General features: G+C 38.9%; 1 protein-coding gene across 6 annotated transcripts; it reads left to right on the top strand.

Moving 5' to 3' along the window:
• The first annotated feature begins 693 nt into the window (after positions 1–693).
• LOC109031181 (uncharacterized) lies at positions 694–16,609 on the top strand. Of its 6 annotated transcripts, none has more exons than XM_072299139.1 (10): positions 694–1,368; positions 3,019–3,161; positions 6,876–7,060; positions 7,918–8,042; positions 8,653–8,740; positions 10,405–10,501; positions 11,760–11,839; positions 12,769–12,885; positions 14,896–14,982; positions 16,227–16,609. In XM_072299139.1, the coding sequence occupies exons 4-10, from the start codon at positions 7,920–7,922 to the stop codon at positions 16,439–16,441; spliced, it is 807 nt and encodes a 268-aa protein (XP_072155240.1). In that variant the 5' UTR covers positions 694–1,368; positions 3,019–3,161; positions 6,876–7,060; positions 7,918–7,919; the 3' UTR covers positions 16,442–16,609. The 6 variants fall into 6 exon arrangements, with proteins under 6 accessions (XP_072155240.1, XP_018898092.2, XP_018898091.2 ...); XM_019042547.2 differs by lacking the exon at positions 6,876–7,060 and adding an exon at positions 6,623–6,819 and having other exon boundaries at positions 695–1,270; XM_019042546.2 differs by lacking the exon at positions 6,876–7,060 and adding an exon at positions 6,623–6,819 and having other exon boundaries at positions 695–1,368.
• Positions 16,610–24,295: the final 7,686 nt, after the last annotated feature.

Below are 24,295 nucleotides of genomic sequence, written 5' to 3'. Positions count from 1 at the left end.
AAAATGCGTATCTCTTGATGAAGTGCCAATTCTTAGTGCCGAAAACGCGAATCTCGGCATTTCTGCCGTATTTTCTAACAGTTCAAGAAATTATTCAGAATGCTGATGGAGTCTGAAAAAGCATCTTATTCTTGCTATCCTCCTGATTTATTACCCTTATACTAACAATAAAGAGGAATGTATACAGTTTTTTTTTTACTTTCCAGGAAAATCGTGCTTTTCGAGATACGCACCTCTGCCTTTCACCATCGATACAGCGGAGCATAGCGAGTTCATGCCTCGCGCCTTCAATTTTGCAGATGCAGCGCGGACATCCATCAAGCACAAATAGTTGTCTCTTCACGAATGCGCCTTCTTTCTCTTGCTCTGTTTCAATATTGTGTTGGTTCCGTTTGTCTTACTTGTAGTGATGCTATAAAAAGCTCCGTGCGCATACGAGTCGATGAACTGGAGGGAGAGAAAGGGTTAAAGAGTCTGATTGAGCACTTGCACCCATTTTGCACGCTTAATTCGTTCATCTGCCAATTATGTAGTTGAAACTTTTAAATATCTTGTTTCGGAATGCTTAAATTTTATGATTTTATATCATGGAGGTATATACTTTATTTGAATTTAAGCGCCCCAAAAGCCGAGTGTCTTTTTTTTTTTTATTTTTTTTTTTACTACTACTTCAAATAGCCCACAAGGGCTAATCCTTGCACTATAGTCCCGTCCCCCTCTGTTCCTACAACCAGTCCCCGACAACCATTGTTTGAGACCATCAAATTTGGGTCGCCTAACTGGGAATCAAACCCGAGACCTCCGGATCATAGAGTTAGCGCTACTGCAACCACTACATCATAGGAGGCCGACGCCATATTGCCAAAAAAAGTAGAGAGAACTGAGCCTCTCTGTACTTGGGCGGACATGCCCCTTATCGAGTTCGTTCAAGAAACTTGAAAAACTTGTATTTTTCAATTCTCACAATCATATTACTGCTAATCAAATTGAAGAGTCGATTGCGCGAAAACCCCAGGTTGAGCATCTCCCTCGATTCGCATAATTTATGTCAGACCAAGTGCATATAATAAATACATGAGACATGCATTGCAGTTTTCAGAGATGGAGGAGGAACACATGTGCCAATATTTATCGTCTAAAGATTTTCATCTGAACTGACAGAGTACTGATTTATAGTAGCTACGTCATTCTATGTACATCGCCGTCCGATTACCTCAATGTGAACAGTCGCGTAACCTCGTCGTTTTCACGCCCGGGCAGTGGGATGCGTGTAAGTGTTTCTTGTAATCGAAACTTCTCTTGTGTTTCATAAAATTTCTTATTGATGGTGTTTTCTATATTGTGGATAGAACCATCGAAATCAGTTTGGTAAGAATAGTGACATAGCCCGTAAGGGTCGTGTTCATAGTCCCTTATTAAACAGCTCCTCTCCTTTTGACGCCCCGCCCCGTATGGTTTACATTCTGATCAAGGGAGGTCCATGGAGATCCTTAACATAGCATCATGAAAAAACCAATTTTTGCCAGCATCGAGTAAAATTGAGCAGTATATCTTTGGAAATGAATCCTCGCAAGGGACTACAATGATTTGCCATTGCAAAAAGTAAAAAAACTCGGAAGAAAAATTCTATGATTGTAACAAACTTTAAGGTAGGCGCGAACCTGCCTTAATATTTACAGGACCATCAATATATTTCATTTCGTATTTTATATTTTTTTGTAGTAGTAGTAACCCTTGTAATTTCTTTCAAGGAATCATTTCCCAAAGAATACTGCTAAATTTTACTCAAGATTAGCATAAATTGTCCCATTTATGATGCTATGTTAAGGATCGCTCCGTTAACCACAATGTGAACCATATCGAGGGTGAAACTACCAGACCGCTTATCTCGTTTGCGGGGTTTAATAATCTCTGCTTTAATTTTACTTTTTTGAAGAAGAACAAATCAATATACCTCGTATTAGGGCTTTCTTCGCACATAGCAGAAAAATCTCGTAAATTTTCAAGAATTGACGTTGAGTAGTTTCCCATTTAAAAAATTTAATATGACAGGAAGTCCGCAACGTCTCAAACCGAGATACGTAGTCTGGTAGTTTCACCATAATGTGAGGCCTCCCAAAAAAGAAGCTGTTTGAGGAATAACTGTATGAATACGCCCTTAAATCGATCAATGGCTAAGCTAATCCTAGTTGCCGTACCATCTTTGTTCATCTACTTGTTTTGAATGAGCGGCGCTCCTTATTTAATTGGAGTGATGACGCATCAGAGGTGGATCCAGCAATTTGGCAACGCCGGATTCGCTCCGTTTAAACCTATGTTAAATAATCGATTCTTGTCAGAGCACTTGGCCCCTTCAAGGATCGATACATTTCCATAGGTTTAAATTAATGGAGGAAAACTATGTTGCCAATGGATCACTAGACAAGGTACGAATTTAAGCATTCCGGTACATGTTTCTTAACCAAAATTTCACGTAGAACACGATTCGCGCAACGAAAATTACTGAAACCAACTCCTAACGAAGATATTAACCTTTTCATTTCACATTGGTTACGAGGAATTCGAACTGCCCGCTCACAAGAAACTCAAAGCTCTACGTGAGTCAAATCGCGCACGACAACGGTCTCAGCAAGTTTCTTAATCGAGCAATATTCATTTCCCACCATGTGTTGTTCGAACTATAGGCAATTTGCTATAGCTGAGCCGAAGCGTCAAGATTGAGGTTGCCAGATTTTTACATCGCGCAGAGACTGTCATGATAACGTTTAGCGCGCGATGTGAATCACGTAGAGCATTGAGTTTTCATGAGCGAGTGGTTTGAATTCACGCATCAAGAATCATTAAATATCGTTGTGAGGAGTTGATTTCGATAATGTTCATTGTGCGCATCGTGCTCTACGTGAAATTTTGGTTACGGATCATATATCAGAGTGCTGAAATTCGTACCGTGTCTAGTGGTCCATTTGCTGGATCTGCTAATGTGACGCGCTCTCATCCAATAGATGCTTCATTTTTCAGCCTCAATTTTATTCCTGTGATGAGCACGGTACATACTGGATGGAAGAATGCTATCTGCAGTCAGCAGCCGCAGAATCGGATGCCTACATTGCACCGAAAATACCAATCGAATATGCCGAGTGCGCGGAATTGGCTCCAGCAAGGTTGGTACTTCTTAACTGCCGTGTGAAGGCCGTGAGGGTGAATCTGTAGAGGCTACTATTTGCTTTCACCGGGATTAGTTGCGTCAGATTTAAGATTTCTTTGAGATCAGAACATTTAAAATTTGGAATGATTTTTAGGGAGAAAAAATTACTAACAATCGCCGATATTATGGCGGGGATAAGGGAGTTGATGTCAGGATACGAAATATAATTAATCTTGAGAACTTAGTGACTCTGATTCACAGCCCAAAGTCTGTAAGTTGTCTACGACGGAGAGAGGTGGGCCCGGTCCAGGTAAAATTAAGCATCCAACTTAATTAATTAAAACCCTAATATTTTCTATTTTTAAAAAAAAAAAAAAAAAAAAAAAAAAAAAAAATGCAGCAATTTTTAGATTTTCTTTGGGGGAGGGACGAGTCAAGCCAAACTTAAGTAATTTAAAAAGGGGATGGGGTGTGGGTTTGGCTGACGGGGGGAGAGAGTGTCAAAAAGTCGGCCAAAATGGCTTCCATAATACTCAAACATTCCTTAATGACGATTATATTGGCTCTTAATTATAGTGCTTTCTCTGTCACCCGCAACCGCTGTTTGAAATATGTGCCCTGTGGCCCTGTCTCAGAGCAAAGGCTCACTTCTACATAATATTCCATCATACAAAGCCATTATATGGGATAATTTTAAAAATTTTGTTGGGAGCATCTCATCTACGTGATACACGGTTGAGGTGAAAGAATCAGAGAATCGATGGTGGACTCCACTGTAGGAGTGTAATAGAGTCCTGGTGATATTCACCATATTGCAGAAAATTTAAATAGCAGCGTGGTATACTTTCGTGCCCAGGAAAAACTCCGTACTACATTGAAGTGTTGTCGAATTTCCCCTGACAAATTTTTTGATCTTGAGGAATGTTAGGAGTATTTTGGCTAGAAATTTTGGATAATTCAGTTTAAATTGTGAACAAAATTCTCTAAAAAATTGGGGGAAATGGAGATATTCACAAGTTTCCTACAAAATTTAAAGTTTATCAAAGAGACTTGGCAAAGTCCACAAACATACTCAGTGTTCTTGCCAGCACGGCAGTATATACACTCTCTCCGAGCTGATTATTGAAATTGACAGCTAGGTAAGCTATGGATGAAAAATACAACTTGAAAATGGAGCATCCTTTTGGTTGAAAGGGATGGTTCTTACAGACATTGGGGGAAATTAGGGACTTACAAAAGGCCGTTAGTTAGTCTATTACTTAGCTCCTTCGTCTATTGTAGCTAGCCGCTTCAACTGATAGGGTCACTCCATTTTCTCTTTGTCTTCTTTGTCTATTTCTTTATCTATTTCTTTGTCCATTTATTTGTCTATTAAATCAATAGTCAGCCCGCAGGATTCTGATCGCCGTAATTTAAAAACCTATCCGAGCCTACAACCAGATGAACTCATATTGAAATAGACAACATAATTTTTGCCATGCAGAATGACTGGAGGATTTGCCAGAGCAATTTACTAGGTGTAGCCTGACCTACTATTTTCCTAGACCCTTTACAGTGCCAAGGAGAGTATTACGGTGTCTCCTCCAGAAATTTTAGGAAATTTGACCTCGCTAAAATGTATTCTGAAGCCTTTAACACGCAAAACTTGGCGGTATGCAGGGCCGGATTTACCTACTTGCCGTCCCCTTCTCATTCGTTTTGAACCGAAATAAAAACCATCAAGTGAACGTGCCAGCGGGGGAGGGGTGCATAGGACGAATTTACTCGTTTGAACACATTTTTTGGAAAAGCCTTGTCAACACTACTAGCAAAAGTTCACGGAACTTTGCGCGAAAGTTAAGTTTTGTAAACCTATCTCTGTGTGGACAAGGCCTTCTATTCATAAGAAATGAACGAAAAAATTATGAAAGAACAAACATATACGTGGTTTAATGATTTTAAGTTCCGCCGCCGCGCCGCGCAGACCGCACCGTGTTTGGTGCAATGCGTGAAGTATTCCGATAGTCTCGTAGGCGCTATGCGTTTCACGCCGACCACTGCCGAACGCACTGTGTTGGACGCAATGCGTGGAGTATTCACGCAGTCTTGTAGGCGCTATGCGTTTCACGCTGACCGCAATGGCCGCGCTGTGTTTGATGCAATGTGTGAAGTATTCGTGCAGTCTTGTGGGCGCCAATATGTGTTACATGCCGATCGCCGCGCCGAGGGCTTCTTTTCATCTCAAGTCCTCGTCATCATTTCTCTCTAGGTCGCGCCGTTCCGCCAAATTGCGTGTTTGGTTTCTCTCTTATCTCGACTAATTAAAGGTGCTGTCTCTTGTATCACTGAAAGACGATGAAATTAGAAATTACTATACTCTCAAAATTTCGTCGCCTTCTCTCGTTTGTACTTTATTTTTCTAAATGCGATTTTGTTTTATACCTACACTTAAAAAAATTGCAAATTTTTGCCGCCCCTTAGATTTGCCACCATGGGCCGCGGCCCATGTGGCCACCCCTTTAATCCAGCCCTGGCGGTATGTATGTTTATAGCCACTGACCGAAATCAGCCAATATTGATAATGACTGGTCAATCCAGCCATTGTCGACTTTGGCTGGTCATATTCATAATTGGCTGACTTCGGTTGTTGGCTCTAACACATACAAACTTGAGATTCAGTAATTCCAACTACCCCTGGAAAAAAAATATCTGAGACTTTTTCCTTTTTTCCATTGCACTACGCAATAAAACGAAGAATTGTACGGGCTTCACAGCTATATTCTATCGTTCGATTTTTTTAGGGAAAGCTACATAATTATTTCAAATTCAAAGGATGCAATATACACTCTGGTCCCTTCATAACTAAGCTTATGAGCATGAGGGCTGCGTAAATGTTTCAGGGAAACATTAAAGTAATGAAGGTTAATTAATTTGCTGGGCACAAATCTTCAAAAAAGACCTAGGTAGAGCCGCGTAAGGAGAATATCCTCACGGAGTCCTATTATTGCTACAACAAAAAATGAAATGTATAAATATCGGCATGAATTTCACGGTAGTTTTATCGAGGGACAAGCAGCAAAGCCCTTGGTGTGTTTCATTTTAAATATTAGCTCAGGTGCAATATGTGGAAAATCTGCCTGTGCAAAATATGTAGTCGGTTTTTGATGTGTGAGTATATCGTCACCTCCCGGTCAAAGTATCACAAGCGCCATGCGACGTTTAAAAATTTTCTCCGCAATTTTATTTTTTTACTGAGAATTGTTCACCGAGGCTGTCCAAAAATTTCACTGAATTTTCTTTGTGCTGCCAATAAAATTCAGTGAAATTTTCAAACAGACTCAACTAACAATTTCTCTGTAAACAAATAAAATGGCGGCGGAAATTTTTTAACGTCGCATGGCGCTTGTGATACTCCAGCCAGAGGGTGACGATATCCCACATTTTGACGCAGATTCGTCAATTTTGATTCGCAATGTCCACAGAGGTTGTTTTTTGCAGGTGTTGCTCACAACTCACACGAGGCGGTAATTGTTCAGCCTATAACCTTGATCACTTGGCCACATCGCGGGCACGTCTGCCGTGTAAATAAAAAAAACCATGATGTAACCAGAATGATTTACGGTATATTTCTATTATATATACCCCCTTTTTATTACCGTAGAACCATTTTGACTGCAGTTCACACCACTAAGCAGGTATGTGTATTGTCTGTGTGAGTATTTTCTTTATCTGAATCAGTTTTTTTTTTCAGACCAGTTGGATGAAAAGACGCGCAATCATATACTATTAATGCAAACATGCTGCGAAATAATGAAACGGATTTGTTTAGTGTGCCTGTTCTTGAATCCACCGTCGAGATATCATTAACATACGAAATTTTTTCGGTGCCTAATTGTTTGGTAGGCATCATACTTGTATGAGCAGTACTGGATTCCAGTAAGTACACAGCTGCGGGTCGATTTTTGAGTCCTTATTGAACGACCCTAATCGATTAAAAGCATTAGCGAAATAGGGACTTATCGACCGAGTTCAACAATCGATCTGCTGGTACCGGCGGAAAAATAGGTAACGTCTTTTAATATTAGTGGTTACCTCAGCATGTACGATTCCAAGAATGATCTTAATACTCAAATCCCCTGAAGCGCACGTAGGTAAAATGCAGTCACTAAGTTATTGGTATGTAATGCACCGAAATTCTGTCGAAAAATAATTCACGTTGAATCACGAAGACATGAATGAGCAAGGATCAATCAATAGGATGTATTTATGCTAAAAGAAGCAATGTGCATGGGGGTTTCGTGCAATATAGGTCCTTTTAGCATAATAAGTCCAATATGACAAAAATGAGCCGTAAACCCGATTACTTGGAATTAAGATTAAAAGAATGAACCTTACTATTTAGCTATTTTACAAAGTACATCCTGAAAGAAAGAAATTATACTTACTCGGAAGGCTGAGTAACTGTTTTTTTTCTTCTTCGAAAATACCATTTAACTCTCTTCCCAGTGACACCATTCAATTCTAAGTCATCACGATTTTTCATTTTAATAAATCAGTCCCAACATAAATATTTTCACAGTATTGGTAAGATCAACGAATTTTATTTTCATGAAAATACTTACACTTTTAATTTCGTATCTACGAAGACGTAGCCTGTTGCGACTTCAGACTTTCTCCACCGCATTGCGTTTTTATATTTTTATTTTATATTACTTAATTTTTTGTAAGATATTTTTTATTTTCATTTTTTAAATGTCTTAATTTAGAGGTGAAAAATAATTTTTATTTTGCAGTCATGAAAGTGGTGTTGCTGTTGGGGTTTGTGGCCCTTGCCGCGGTGTACATCCAACCGAGCGAGGCATGTGAAGAGTGTAAATCATGTTGGAATTACAAACACTGTGAAATAACCGAGTTTCCCGTAAGTTTTTGTTTTCTTAATGTTAAACATGCTTTCCTTCTAAAATGACTGAAGAACTTAACTCTTATTTTTTGCTTTTTTTGCGTTATTCTAATCTGAACTTCAATGACAAAATTTGTTATTAATAACACTTCATGATGGGATTTTCGCACAAGTTGCAAATAGTAAAAACTTAAATGATAACTAATAGCTCTATCCTTCATCTATTCTATGATTCCTTTCTTTCCTTTGATTAGGGCGTAAGTTCTGCTTGCCTAGTCATCACCGCGCCCAAATAAGTTGATGGGTGCATGCGTAAAACCGCTTCAAAATTATTAGTGAAATAGAAGGAAAAAAATATATAAAAAAATTGACTTACAACCTGACAATTCGTCGAGGAAATTAGCTTATTTTTGTGTTTCTTTGTTGCATGCAGCTCTTGCTCTTTTTTAGCTCCCCTAGCAGCGCACGGTGAGAGAACAGGCTTTACGTCTTGCTAAGAATAGCTGTAGTTTCTGTGTACTCTGGTACCTTTCGAATTCCACATCATTCTGTTTTAAGACCCCAAACGTAGGGACAGATGTGAATATTTCAATAATTTATGAAGATTTCATCGGTAATTCTGTCTCAGTGGATTGTGAGGAGGTGGTTTGCCGTTTTCATCACCAGAGTGACCCTCAACAATTTCTGGGGTAAAGGGAAGTCTTGCGGCATGTTTAGTAAGTATTGATACAAATATCAACAATAGTATTATTAATAAAGTTTGATTTGAACAACACCATATTTAATTTTAGTTTTGAAGTATAACCAAGGTGATGTAATGATCGTTTTTATTAATTTTCTTAGGACATTTCAGCATTTCGATCATTACATCACCTTGGTTATACTTCAAAACTAAAATAGTATTATTCATATGCAGGCAACTTGCGTATCAAAGTCAGAGGTTGAGTTCTCATTTAAATATTTTGACAAAAATCACACAAAAAAACAAAACACGGTGAAACATGATAAGGCGGAACGGATGACGAAAAAAATCGTGTCTTTCTGTTCCCTTCCTTCCTCTCATAAAAATAAATTAATAAAAAATAGTAAGATAGAAACTCAGGGTTTGATTTCTATGTTTTTGTATCCATACCCATTAATGATATGAGTGAATGCAACATCAATATCAAGAAACTAAATCATTTAGAAACAGGCATAGCAATCCCTACGATACAAAACTTTATTTATTCACTTTTTACATATGGGTGGCTTTAAAACAGTTTTCTCTTTCATTCTAAGTAAATCACATGGAAACGGAACTATTTGCATTAATACATGAGCCCTGAGACCCATAAAAATATGTGCATAACAGGGCTCACGTCATAATGCACATAGTTCCCCTGGTAAAAATTGGCAGTAGAATCTGTGTTCCAAAATACCATAGACCTACGGCCGGCTGTAGGATTTCCAATAGCTTCTATAGCCGTCTACACAATTTCTTATAGCCCTTAATAGCCGATGGCGACTAAGCAACTCACAGCCAGGCGATAAAGTGTATGCTAAACGTCACTAATTACGGATGCTAGGACTTAGTGAGTTTTTGGATCACTGCTCTCTTTTTGGGCCGTAGTATCATGATTTATTTTGCGAGGAAAGCTCCGTACTTTTGATGGATGCCTGCCATTCCTAATATTTCAGAGCGCCTTCAGTTTCGTATGATACTGTGCAATACCTCTGGTGTGAAATAGTTGCTTCAAGCGCAGTGGCACGCTGAGGTGGGCAGCCAGCGCGAAACTCGCAATGGCGCCTACAAACCTAACAGGGATACTTCACGCGTTGCGCAATGCGTGAAGTATCCCTGTTAGGTTCGTAGGCGCCAGTGCGTCGCCGCTCCGTTTTGTGTTAGGCTCTAATATTTAATCTGGCGGAGTCAGCGTTATTCAATTCATGATTTTGAAATGTTTGCAAATCCTGTATGGATTAGGTATTCTCGTTTTAATTGATGAAAAAAAAATATGTATTAAAGGAAAATATAACGTGTGTTTTGTAAATATTAAGGTGGTTCCGTATCAAACTTAATGATTTCCAAAGCACACGAATTTCTACACAATTTCTTATAGCCTTTTATAATCGATGGCGAAAAAGCAACAGCCAGGCGATACAGTGTAAAGCCCGGCAATAGGCACTATAGCCCGGCTGCATACTTTTTTATAGCTTCGTATAGCCCAGCCGTATGATTTTCTCCGCATTCTACAGCCAGCTATATGATTTTCTGTAGCATTCTTTAGCAGGCTATAAGAATTTCTATGGTATTTTGAAATGCAGCTCTTATCGCCATTTTTTACCAGGGTCTGATTGACGGAAATGCGTCCAATTCAACGTGCTTCTGCTTATTTTTCAGACAAATGTTCGAACAAGGTTTGCGGCTGTGTTGGATTAGACGTTGGCCGTATCGAAGGGCGGATATTGCAAGGACAGTGGTTCTCCCTCAACAGGAAGTAAGAGCTTCACATATTTTTTCATTGCTCACAATCTCCTTTCTCAAATCAATTTAAAGTTATTCGGATCTGAGTAACTTGAAAAATGTACTTAAAATAACTTATTGTAGACTTTATAGTAAGTTGCCGTGGGCGCATGGGGCAAGAAGAGTACTTACTTTTTTGTAGTTTAAATAAAAGCTAATTTTGAAGAATTGTACCGAATTATTACCTCTAGGAAACATGCGATATGATGGAAACGCAGCAAGATCCGATTGGAAGAATACTGCCATGTTCATTAGCTGTAAAACTAATATAATTCTAGTAAAAACCTCATTCGTATTCTTATTAACTGAAATTTTAGGACTTATAACATTTTCTAATGAAGGCGGAATCTAAAGAAAAGGAAGAAACGGAAGAAAAAAAACAGAAGAAATATATAGGAGGGGAATAATAAAAATGTGTTTCTTCTTCTTTTCCATCTTTTTCTTCCTATTCTTCTTCATTATTTTCTCTTTCTTTCCTCCTATTCTACCACTTCCCTCTCTTTTTGCCTTTTTCTTCCTGCTCTACCTCCTCCTACTCGACCTCCCTACTCCCCCTCACCCTCCTCATCCTCCCTCCTCTTCTTCTTTCTTCTCTACTCCTTTCACCGCTTCTTCATTCCTCTTTGATTGTTTCTCTTCTTTTCCTTCTTTTCTTTTTCTCTTCTTCTACGTCTTCCTTTTCTTCGCCCTCATCCTCCTCCTTTTCCTCTTCTTTTTTAAGTGTCTTCTTCTTACCTCTCATTCTCTTCTTGCTCCTCTTCCTCTTTCCACTACTACCTGTACTTCCTTTTCTTCATCTTTTTCTCTTTCTTCCACCTCTTCCCTCTCTTCCTCTTCTTAATATTCCTCTCTCTTCCACCGACGTCTATTGAGTTTCCATCCACATCCGACACATGCTAGGAGTTTTAAGCCATTGCGTCCATGTCTAATTCGAAACTCCCTGTGCAAGTATAAGCGAATTGCTTAGTTACATTCAACTAAAGAGATTCTCTGATCTGAAAAACCAGAGCCCCGCGATCAGAACTGTATTCTGATTTAGAATATAGAATTAGTTAGGTTAAATGATATTGCTTTAAAATAATGTGAGAGGTATTCTTTTCCAATAATCCTCTGTGTAAAAAATGAGTTCTTGATCCCAGAAACATTTTTCCCCACCTTTTGTGGCGCGTGTATTGAAGAAATGTTTCTGTATTGAATAAATATATTTTTTTTTAAATTTTCTTTCTGTTCAGGACTCACGTACAGTTTATGCGTCGATACTGGGCCGTTGTTCACGAAAACAATGCTGAGATGACCTTCTTCTTAGCCGCCCGTAAGTAAACCGTATAAGAGACTCGCTTCTTAAGTAACGATGGCGCAAGCAGCCCCAAAGAAATTAAAATTGGTTTTGAAAACACTTCGGTTACACTCCCAATTTTTTAAAAAAAATGAGAAAAAAAATCAGTTATGTTTCTCGCAAATTGGTGTTTTCTAAAAATATTCAAGTATGACTAAAATTTCTAAAATGTATCTAACTCTTTTGAAGAAGCAATTATGTAGTTGTTCCACAATCGTAAAAATGTAACCTACATCAAATTTGCAAAATATCTGCTCGCAAATTGATTTTTACTATGGAAACTGATTTTCCTGACCGCAAATTTCACCAGTTTTGCCTTTGATTATGCACCAAAATCTTCAACAGAAATTGCATAATAATATTCTTATAAAAAATCGGAATAGTTTAATTCAATTTTGCAACTATGGAATGGAGTCATAGCGTTATTTTGCTCAAAAAACTACGAAATTTTACTTTCGCGATTAATTGTCGGCAGGAATCAGGCAGGGTCAGTTACCTACGTTAAAAATATTGTCGCAACGTGCCGATTTTCTCAAAAGATTTGAGCATAATTTAAAGTACTCAAATATTTTCAATTAAAAAGAAAGATTATAAAACATCTATCACGTTCAAAATTGTTATATACTTTATTGCTGCTCAGGAATATCGATGATTTCCGTTTCAATACTCATACAAAATTCAATTACGTGTTTTTTCTTGGGTTAACTGCTTGATATTCTATCGCATTTCAATTGATCTTGATCAACCTTTACTTCATTTACTCAATCATTTTATGTTATTGCTCGTTGTATTGACGGCTGCTAGTGGGGACAAGTGCCTCATAACGTATCCTTTTTAAATTTTCATAAACATTTTAACGAAGAGTTGATAAAAAAAATGACAACATTCTCCATAACTACTTTCAGAGGCCACGTGGAAAGTGCCGGCGATAGTAGTGAAAAGAGTTTTCTGTGATGAATGTGGAAAAGTTAAAAACGTAAAAACGTACGTTGTACCGGACGCAGAAGTGAAAGTGAAAATGGGTAAGTAAAATTTTTTCGACCTTTAAATGATCCTTGCACTCTCTTTCAAATATCTATACTATACGCTCCGGGACCTCCTAAATTTGCATATCTGGTGACGCTTAGTTCCAGCGTTCTACCTGGCCAATTTTCATGATTTTTGCGGCTATCGACAAGCATTTGTTTCTAGATGAGCCCGTTTTTTTCGGATTTTGAAAATATGACCCAGGTTTTTATTATATTACGTGGTAAAGTTGCGAATTCTCCCATTTGAACAATGTAAATTTATATTTTTTGTCACAGTTCGTTTGAGCGTTCTATATTGGGCCGATTTCCATGATTTTTGCGGTTATCGACAGGTGACAGTTCCTAGATGAGCCCGCTATATAATCAATTTTTTTTTGACCTGGTTTTTTATATAAGAGTAGACCAGGGAGCTTGGGAAGGGGGGCAAAATGGAGGTAAGCGGGAAATGTCGAATCTTGGTCTGTTAGTAGGGTAAGTGAATCAAAGCTACGATCCTTTGCTACAGACTATCCAAAAGTGACGAAACGCTCCGTTCCCTTCGTCCCGCTCCGTTTTAGCCTTAGCGTGAAGTTTGAAAAATGCCCCTTTTTCCATTCGATTCTTATTGATCCAATCGCTCCCGGCCAGAGGGAGATCGGACAAATGAGAGTCGGGTATGAAAATCTTTCCATTTTTTTTATCGTTCTTTTATCGACTCGGACCTAAAAGAGCGCGAAGCGCACTCCGGGTGGTTGGACCGCGTAGCGGCCAGGGAGCATAGCCCCCCCAATTTATAATGATGCCAACGCTATATCTATAACAAACATTGCAAAGTTTTAGTTGGCTAGGTATTTGGTTAAATACGGCTACAAGTGTTCTTTTGAATGTTTTTGTGATTTTTTCTCGTGAATCGACGGTTTTTTAAAACACGTTTTTCGAAATGTATGTTCTGTGTATAACATGCGATGAATAAATCACCGAAAAATCATTTGCCAGATAAATCTTCACAACGTTGACGTGCATTTAAGTCCCTGCGCCTCTTTCCAGTGGCGATTCCTGAAAGTCGACAACTTTCTCTCCTCCGTTGAAATCCTCGTAAAGCAATCGATTTCAGTTGAGGCAGTCTGTCTCTCCCAGAATCGATATTTATAGTGTATGTACATAAATGGAGGAAAAACTTTGTTGCCAATTTGCTTTTGCCTCTCTTGCTTCTTTAATTCATCCTTTTCGGCCATACATTGGGCACTTAATTTGCACTCTGAACCAGAAATGACATGGAAAATGCTTACAAGCCGACGTTAAATAACCAGTGGCGCGGAAGTACTTTTCGATGGATCGATTGATATGCCATTTAAACCTGTCGTAAAGGATACATTATCCGAGCGCTCGCAACAAACATCTTGGTAATCGATTCTTTGCCACAGCTTTAACATGGAAAAGAAATTCATCGATTCACGCTTCGCCACGGTTTATGACCTGCATAACACCATTGGCGGATCCAACAACTTGGCAACACCGGATCTCCTCAATTTAAACCTATGGAAATGTATCGATTCTTGGACAGGCCAGGTGCTCCGATAAGAATCGATTACTTAGCATAGGTTTAAATCGAGGAAATCCTGTGTTCTCAAATTTCTGGATCCGCCTCTGCATAGCACTCGGGGGTATTGAGAGAATACTTTCTCAAATGCCGACTGTGCGTTAATCTTGAGTCATCATAACGAGAGGAATCGATTGATGTTTTTCCCCTCACCGCCTTACACCGAGAAGAAAGATTGGTAGAATTTACCATCCCTTCACGCTGTATTTTACACAGCGTGAATTCAAAGTCGATTCTGCAAGAGGAATGGTTACCTGTGCCAGTATACATATAAGGTTTACCTTTTTTCTGGCAGAATTGATTCTGAATTAACGCTGTGTGAAATACAGCGTGAAGGAATGGCAAATTCCACCAATCTTCTCTCTCGGTGTAAAACGTTCTAACAGCACTTTTGCATACTTCATTTGATATCCTCTGTGTTCCAGTATCCGTCGAGGTTAGAGCTATCATACTTGTCATGAAGATAAAGTTTAGGATATTGCTGCTGTGTAATGGCCTCAAAGGAATTGTCAGTAAGTAGAAAAATTTCATTATTTTTGTGCATAAAATAATACCCACCATGGAAAAATCTAGCCAAAAAGTTATCGTTTGTTACAAAAAGTTATTATTAGCTGGTGATTTTTGGCATTTTTGCCATCGTCAGAGTAAAGCGTCCGAAACAACACTAAAAAAGTCAATATTTAAATTGTAACGCATTAGCCGTATAAGGGAAAAAAATGCATCTGATCGTACGATCTGATTTTGATTTTTCAAATACTTACCAGGGTGCTTCAAAGTTCATTTTTGCGAACTACACATGGGGAAGGATTGCACAACAGGATCACATGATCAAATGTCCGAGGGGAGGATGAGAGCGGGTTAAAATACAGAGTATCTAGGACACCAATTTCAAGCAATCACGTCCACCAGTTTACTGTAGAGATACAGAAAATTAACTAATTAGCATAATATTTCTTGCTTGTTTTTGTCAATGAAAACATTTTTGCTTGAGTTATTATTTTGACTTAAAGCGTGTCTCTCATCTACCAGATTTTTTTTTTTTTTTTTTTTTTTTTTTTTTTTTTTTTTTTTTTTTTTTTTAGTTAAATCCGTGCGGATTTAACGTAAAGACTGTTTTTCTGAGTTAAAGAAACGTTGTTTTGCTATCGTTTTTTTCAACTTAAACATAACGATGACAAATGAACGTTTCTCTAACAAAAAGAAAACTGACTTTAAGGTTAATCGTACGAATGCAACTTAAAGAAACCTTTGTCGACGAGAAATGGCGCTTTGAGTCAAAATAGTATCTCAATGGATCAATTTTCAGTGTTATACAGCGTAAGCTATTAATTTACAATTTGAGGCGTATCTCATTAAAGTTCTTTTATAAATTTCTGAGATTTCATAAAATATTTCTCGTGAAATTTCACGATTTTATTTTTTATGAGAAATTTTTCAGTGTCATACAGCGTAAGATGATAATCCACGATTTGAGATGTGCCTCATCAAAGCTCTTTCATACATTTCTGAGATTTCATGAAATATTTCTTGTGAAATTTCACGATTTGATTTTATATGAGAAATTTTTCAGTGTCATACAGCGTAAGATGATAATCCACGATTTGAGATGTACCTCATCAAAGCTCTTTCATACATTTCTGAGATTTCATGAAATATTTTTTGTGAAATTTCGCGATTTGATTTTATATGAGATTTCTCCACCCTGAATAACTCTACTTTGTCGAGTGAGCTAAATACGATGTGTTTTCCATGGCAGGCAACAAGCCGTTCGTTCTTGTGTTGACCACGATGCCGTTCCCGAGTAAGGGCGAGACGTGGAAAGAAGTAAACAACGCTCTGTACCACTTCAACATCGACCCGCACAAGATGAAGTTCCTGAGACACGAATTCTGCATCTATCCGCCCTTCGATTGGTGCAACTCCTGGGTCGCGCCTAAAAACAACGACTGCAACATTTGCAAAATGCCGTAGTAGTCACTTTTGCCGACGTCACTTTGATATACGTCCCACAACTGCCGTCAAAAATATTGGTCCTCCCAAATTATGGAGGAATCCGACACTGAAAAATAAAACACCGGCCAGGGAAGTCGTACTTACGGGCTATACAGACATACCGTCGGCGTTCCGGGCTTAGAGGCCGGAATTTCCGGGCGTAGCGCCCGGAGCAATCGAAGCTACGGCTCCAGCACCCGGAACTTATCTGACGTCTAAGCTCGGAACGGACGGTATGTCTACGCAGCCCGTAACTTTGTTTTCTGTGGACCAACATTTGAACGAACACTTTAAACTCTTTGATAATCTACAAATTTTCTTATTTTTTTTTCTTCAACAAATATAAATATATATTATTTTCCTCATCGGTAATGTTTTGGTTCTAAACCGTGCAGAAATGGAACTTAGAAAACTTAACGTTCCTGAAATTATTACAATGTGTAAAATGAAATAAATAAACGTATGTGACAGAAAAATGTGGGGCTTCTTTTTCAAGTCATTTGTTTAAAAACGTATTCTCCTGTGGTTTATCAAATTGAATACGACGAAGTGTCATGCCAACGTTTTACGGCAAAACCAAGTCTACAAGATTAGATTATTTTGGTACGATGTGGCCTCTAACTGACACGTCGGCACAGCGTATTATATTCTTGTCTGTAATGTGCAATTTCCACTAACGGTATTAAATACTGCAAATTAAGAGACTTTGTCCATTACTTCTCCATTGTACCCAATCGTCAACCTGTGGTGTAGTGGTTAAGCAAAGCTCCTCTCTTTCTTCGAGAGGGGCCCAGCTCAGGATTGGTGTATAAGGGCTTACCACTACTACCTATTCGGCATATCGTCGTGTTCGACAGAATCAACAATCTTGTCATTTTTATACTTTTCTATCATTGTGTGTTGGAATTTTTTCCAACAATACATTTTTCTAAAAAAAAAAAAAAAAATCCAGCATACTGTCTTACGACCCGTGCGTCCACCGCAATCAGATTGTGTCTTATTTTATTATTTGTCCAAACTCATACAATATATTTTAAGGCTTTCAGCTTTACCCGTTTGCCGGGCCGTATTTCCATAAAGATGCATTTTAAGCCAACAATTTTGACACCTGAACATGGCAAATTGGGCCGCGTTTAGCAGAGAGGAACCAAGGCACATCAGCTATTGTCAAATTTAATTGGGCAGTTTAATCATTAATATGAATACGGTTGTGCGGATTTTTTTGCAAATTTCAATAAGTTTTATGCATGGTACGTAGAAAATTCCTTGAAATTTTCAAAGGAATCCACACAAACGCTCTCTTATAAAAGATTAAATTGCCCAGTTAAATTTGGCATTAGCTAAAATGGCTTGATTCTTTTCTGCTAAACGCGGTCCAATTAAAAATGCAGTTTTCATCTGCTTACCAAAAAACAAAAAAAAAAAAACAAACAAAAAAAAAAAAAAAAAAACCGTGACTTGAAAAAGGAACGTAGGAAGCGTGCTTGTGATTGAAATATCGGACGGGTGGTGATGATGAATGCTTGAGGGATGTTTGTGCTGCATGCACGAAAAATTGAAGGCGCTTCAGCTGCGATCCTCCTGTAAAAATGCCCGCGCGCGTAGCGCAATCAGCCGTCATTACTCCACCATTCTGTTCATTTTCTTAGTCTCTACCACCTGTTTTTTTAAAGGTTTGTAAGAATTTTGTGCTGAAATGTACCGTAAAGAAGAACTTTCGTTTCCATAATTCAAAGAGTGTAAACTTAAAATTAAAATGGAGTAGGGGATAGCGCTTTTGTAGAAATGCAGCCCACCAACTTTCGAAAACTAGTCTTTTCCATATTATAAATTTTGTGTCGAATAGTCTTATAGAGGGAAATTGTTTTCATTCCACTTGCTTGGAAGGGAGGGGGTGTGTAGGGGAGAGATGTTGAAATCTTTTTGATACATTACATGTAGGTTCTCAAAACCTGTCAGAGAGTAAATGAACTAGCATCGTTCCTAACTTTACTGAAGAAAAAACCATTTTCCTCATAGACCCATTTACCCCCACACAATTGGACCCTATACACGCCGAACAAAAAAAATAAATAAAAAAAATGTATATAGAAAAATTAATAAAAAAAATGAGAAAGTAAATAAATACACAGGGGCTGTACAGGCATGCCGTCCTTTCCCGGTTCAAAGGTTTTCCTTATCCTCTAAGGATATCCCTACGAGGAATCTTACAACACCGCTCCCAAGGCGCTGCTACCCTGTGATTCAGCAAATAAAATATCAATTGTAACTTTTGGACGGCAACAGCTAGAAAGTCGTTGCGTTTTATAGACGCTAGGTTTGTGTCCCCCCTCGTAACTGCAGCACGTATCATTGGAGATTAAATTTTTATCGCTCCGGGTTATTAAATGACCCTTCCACCTCAAGGATATTCGAAGAGAAGTGAAAGAGGGCTAACAGGGGCAGTATTAATGATGAAATAGGCAGGACCAATGACCATTGCCTCGCTTACATAAACGCTTCCTTAAAAGACCCTCTAAATGGACATAGTGTAGTTAGGGCAGGTTTTAAATATCTCTTTCTTCTCCCCTCTTTTTTCTTCTCTACATTTATTTACTGTCACAAGCCAAGGGTCAATTTAGATATTTTGACAGGAGAGTGCACAAATTGTCACTTATTTTTCCCCGCACGAAAGTTTCACGAAAGTTTCTCTGATTTTTTACAACATGATCAATATTTGAACATGCAGCTATTTTGACTCCAAAGTAGATTCCTGGCCTATCAACCAAAAATGAAGGTAAATTTCGCTCGGCACACTCTTTAAAACCTTTAATATTTCAATGAGTGCAATTAAAATTTGCTAGAGGATAGGGGCATCGATAAAGGTAGATTTTGGCCCTACTTCAAAAAATCATCTGAACCCAAATTTTAAAGTGCATTCTGGCGTAAATGCTTTTGTGGTTCTGCGACTTTTTCCGGCCGAAACAGCCGACTCAATTTTTTGGCTGAAAAAGGGTTTTAATTTTATGACGAGCCGAAAAAAAACTGTTTTTTTCAAGCGGTTTGCAATCTTAAAGCGCATAAATCCCTCAAAGCTCAAAGCGGGTGTCTAAATTCATTTAGGCTTTAAAAGCCTATCCTATGATAATATTTCATAGGTACTGGTTCTTTCGGCTCAATTTCGCCAAATAGAATTCTTCATCATTGAAGTCACGTTTGAGTTGACTATTTTGATTAATTATCACGTTTGGAATATTTAGGCTCAGCTGTGGAAAATTTTGATTGACTTGCGCTTTAATTTAAATTCTAAAGCGCAAATTGAGTTATAGAAAGTTACTTTGTGTATTTAATGTTTCGTGTCCAGTGTAAATGATATTTGAGGGGCTTGGAGGACAAGGTGCAAAAGTGCAGCTTTTGTTCATTCGAGAACTGCAGGCTCCTTAGTTGCCAGGGGGCTGGCCCCCGGGTTAGGCTCCTTAGTTGCCAGGGGGCTGGCCCCCGGGTTAGGCTCCCTAGATGCCAGGGGGCTGGCCCCCGGGTTAGGCTCCCTAGTTGCCAGGGGGCTGGCCCCCGGGTTGGGCGCCATCCAATTCCCTCCCCCGATTCCCTCCCGAAACCGATTCCCTCCCCCGATTCCCTCCCAAGACCGATTCCCTCATGCGGCCGGAACCGATTTCCGATTCCCTCCCGGCTTTGAAGTAAATTGAAAATATGTGGCAACGTCGCAACAATTGATCAAGTAGTAAGACGAAATAATCAAGATCCAAAATAAACTCACCATTCCCAGATACACCTGATACAGCGCCATTACTCGTAAGAGTAGAAGAGTAGGTGGTAGAAGTTGTAGAAGTTTGAAGTACCTTATCTAATCTACTAATCAGTCAGTGGCAAAACCCAGATCAAAAACTGCCAAAAAAATTCTGCTCTCGAAAAAAATACATCCGAACTTCTCGAAAACTACAACGATGAAGCCTTGCTCCACTTCATTCGCACGGTGTCTCATAGAAATTCGCCAAATGTTTTCTTGTGATAATTTTTTTTTTTGGTCTTATTTTTTTTGACGCGACGGACTCTGTACACCCGTTTAAGGTACTTCATAGAAATTTGCCAAATGTTTATGTGCCAAATTGTATGTCAGGTGTATCTGGGAATGGTGAGTTTATTTTGGATCTTGATTATTTCGTCTTACTACTTGATCAATTGTTGCGACGTTGCCACATATTTTCAATTTACTTCAAAGCCGGGAGGGAATCGGAAATCGGTTCCGGCCGCATGAGGGAATCGGTCTTGGGAGGGAATCGGGGGAGGGAATCGGTTTCGGGAGGGAATCGGGGGAGGGAATTGGATGGCGCCCCTTGGGTTAGGCTCCTTAGTTGCCAGGGGGCTGGCCCCCGGCTTAGGCTTCTTAGTTGCCAGGGGGGCGGCCCCCGGCTTTGGCTTCTTAGGGGTCAGAGGGCTGGCCCCCCGGGTTAGGCTCCTTAGTTGCCAGGGAGCTGGCCCCCGGCTTAGGCTCCTTAGGTAGTTGCCAGGGTGCTCGCCCCCGGGTTATTCTCCTTAATTCGTACCCCGTTGCCTGAAGTCAATGATTCGCCTTCAAATGGCCGGGTATGCAAAATTACTGCCGTGACGCACGAGTAGTGGTATCAGAATTTTGCATTAAGTTTACGGATTGATTTGAAAGCGCTCCTCTGTATCCATTGTGAGTGGCCTTGTACAACGATGTTGACCAAAAAGTTCTTATTGTTGGGTTTTAAATCGAGCCGTATATTCATAAAATGCCGAGGAATATTAATTTTAAAAAATAATAAGACTCTTTTTGGTCTATACGTCTTATTTTAAAGAAGAGAGCGCAGGCGGATGGATCAGAATATGTATTTTAAGTCCCTTGGTTCGGTCATAGTATTCTGAAGCGAAACTGATAGAGTCGCTTTTTACAAGATCGCAACTTTCTCAAAAGCGGTTGTGAATTTAAACTGTTTCGCACGGATACAGTGAGCTTTCGTTGATTAACTGTGAATAATCAAAATTGAAGAAAAGGTACTTTGTCCAATGGTCCATTAAAAAATCGTAAAGCATGGATAGATGGAGCATCGATGACCAACGAAATCTAGTCTGATAAGGAATTTTAAGTGTGAAACCTTTTGTTCAGTCTTTAAATGATCCAAATCCGCCAACAAGTTTAAAACACTAATTGCAAAAATGCGTATCTCCTGATGAAGTGTCGATTCTTAGTGCCAAAAACGCAAATCTCTGCATTTCTGCCGTATCTTCTAACACTTCGAGAAATTATTGAAATTGCTGATGGAGTGTGAAAAAACATCTTATTCTTGCCATCCTCAAGAATTATTACCCTTCTACCGACAATAAAGAGGAATGCAGACAGTTTTTTTTACTCTCCTGGAAAATCATGTTTTCCGAGTTTCGCACTTCTGCACTTTCACCATCGATAAAGTGCTTTAGTATTGTTTAATTAACATTTGCACAGGCAGTGATTGTGATTGTTCAGTCAGTAATTTTTTTCTCATTAATTGTTTCACAAACATTCTCAGGTATATAATATGTTGCAGGCAATTAGCAATCGCCGGCAAATTGCAATCTATTCGTGTTTAATCAACAAATTAAATCCTTTTAAAGTGGAAAAAACGAGTTTGGAAGTAGGGATTATTATGCTTTAACTTCTAACATACGTTAGCCCCTTCTTCTTGAATATATGGTGCCAGTTAGCACACTCGCGAGTTCGTGAAATGTCATCAATAATCTGTGTTAGGTTTGGTTAAGCAACTAAACTAACTCCTTGGTAAAGCGGAGAGTATCGCTGGATTTGAAGGCGTTCCAAGCTGAGGTCGTGCCTTGAATTTCTCCGCTAAAAAAACCTTTACTATATCGATGTTATCGTAATTACAATTTGATGAATTGACAAGTACGGGGCTCGCAGATTGCCGGCGATTGCTGACTGCCTGCGACATATACACTGATAAAGATTTCAGAGATAATTATTTTCATCTTTAAGTTTGCATGTACTTTTCTCTCTTCTAATCAGCATGTGTGTTTCTTTTTTGTTTCTGGTGCATCCCTCGGAATTCTTGGATTCAACAATCGATGATCTTCCTGGACAACACAAATCGTCAATAAAAAAATTTGGATCGTTCAATTAAACGGGACACTTGATTCACTTGAATGAATCTTTAAATTGATTGACACTTACTTTCTTTTTCGCCCGATGAATTTAATTCATCGGGCGAAAAAGAAAGTAAGTGTCAATCACGTAGTTCCCGATTAAGAAACAAAGGATTAGTAATCTTTAAATTAACTGGAAACTCAAATTTATCACAAATCCTACTCAACCGAAAACCTGATCTAACCCTGCTAACCAAAACTTTACTCAACCGGTGATCTTAACCACCGGAAACTCAAATCAATCGACCAATCCTCCGGCCGAATTTTACTTAACCGGAAGTCGACAACCGTAAACTCTGCCCGACCTGAAACGTGCTCCAATTGAAAACTTGACCGAACTGGAAATTCGATTCAACCTGAAATCTGACCCATCCAAAAATTCCAATTCACTGGAACCGTAATCCATCCGTATTTGACGTGACCGGAAATTAACCCAACTGGAAACTGTTTCCAACCGGTAACGTGTCCCTGTCGAAAATTTGACTCGACTGAAAATTTGATTCGATCGGAAATCTGACCGACCGAAAACCACAATCAATGGGATTCGTTATCCACCCGAAATTTCACTTGACCGGAAATCGAGAATCCTAATTTCTACTCGACTGGAAATGTGCCCCAATCGAAAACTCGACTCAACTGGAAATCGACCATACCGGAAAAGTGTTCCAACCCAAAATTTGGTCGTTCTCGGAATTGAGAAGAACCAATTTTAATACCAATATATCATTGATTTTTCTAAAAATTTTAAAAATTCGATATAAGCGATTGATACATCGACTCGTTAACGTTCAAAATCGATTCTACAAGAAAAAAATACGTAGGTATAAGTGTACTCTGGCCATATTAGGTGCATTTAGTCATCCATGAATCAATAATGAACAATGGGCCTGTTGCATGCAAGAGATACAGCCGTGCGAATAGACTTTTTAGAGGTTAAATGACACGAAAATTACGATGGTCACATTAAAAAAGTCTGAAATACACTCCTTACTGCGCAATTTGCGTTGTTAGGAACGCGCTTTTTCAAATTTCCCGCGTCTGGGGGCAGTTTTCTAACGGCAACTCGCGGCTATTTCCGGCCAACTAAAACTGACAACATAACCTAAAAATCGGAGCTCGTGATATCGTGAAATGAAATGTAGAAGGATTGCGTTGGATATTTAAAAGTTGATCGATTTCGTTACCACATAAAGCGTACATGGACCACTATAAGAGATCACGTTGGGTTTGTAAACAAACTGAAGGAAAAAATAACAACAACAACAACGACTCGGCATCTTCCGGAAATCACCGAGCCCGCCGTTTGCTCGTTTCCGGTGATTGGAAAACTGCCCCCAGACGCGGGAAATTTGAAAAAGCGCGTTCCTAACAACGCAAATTGCGCAGTAAGGAGTGTATTTCAGACTTTTTTAATGAGACCATCTTAATTTTCGTGTCATTTAACCCCTAAAAAGTCTATTCTCTTGCATGCAACAGGCCCATTTCAATCTTAAAAAATCGATATAACCGATCGATATATCGACTCGTCAACATTAAATTCGATTTTAGGTGTAAAAATACGTAGGAACTGGTGCGTATAACATGTGTAAACAACGATAACACCCCCTTGACACATGAATGCAACAAGAAAATAGCGAAAAATAAGGCGGAAGTTTGACCTCTTTGCCCTTCCGTAAC

The sequence above is a fragment of the Bemisia tabaci genome, chromosome 4 (assembly GCF_918797505.1).
Source record: "Bemisia tabaci chromosome 4, PGI_BMITA_v3".
Taxonomy (NCBI): Eukaryota; Metazoa; Arthropoda; class Insecta; order Hemiptera; family Aleyrodidae; genus Bemisia; species Bemisia tabaci.
This window is presented reverse-complemented; position numbering and strand designations above follow the sequence as displayed.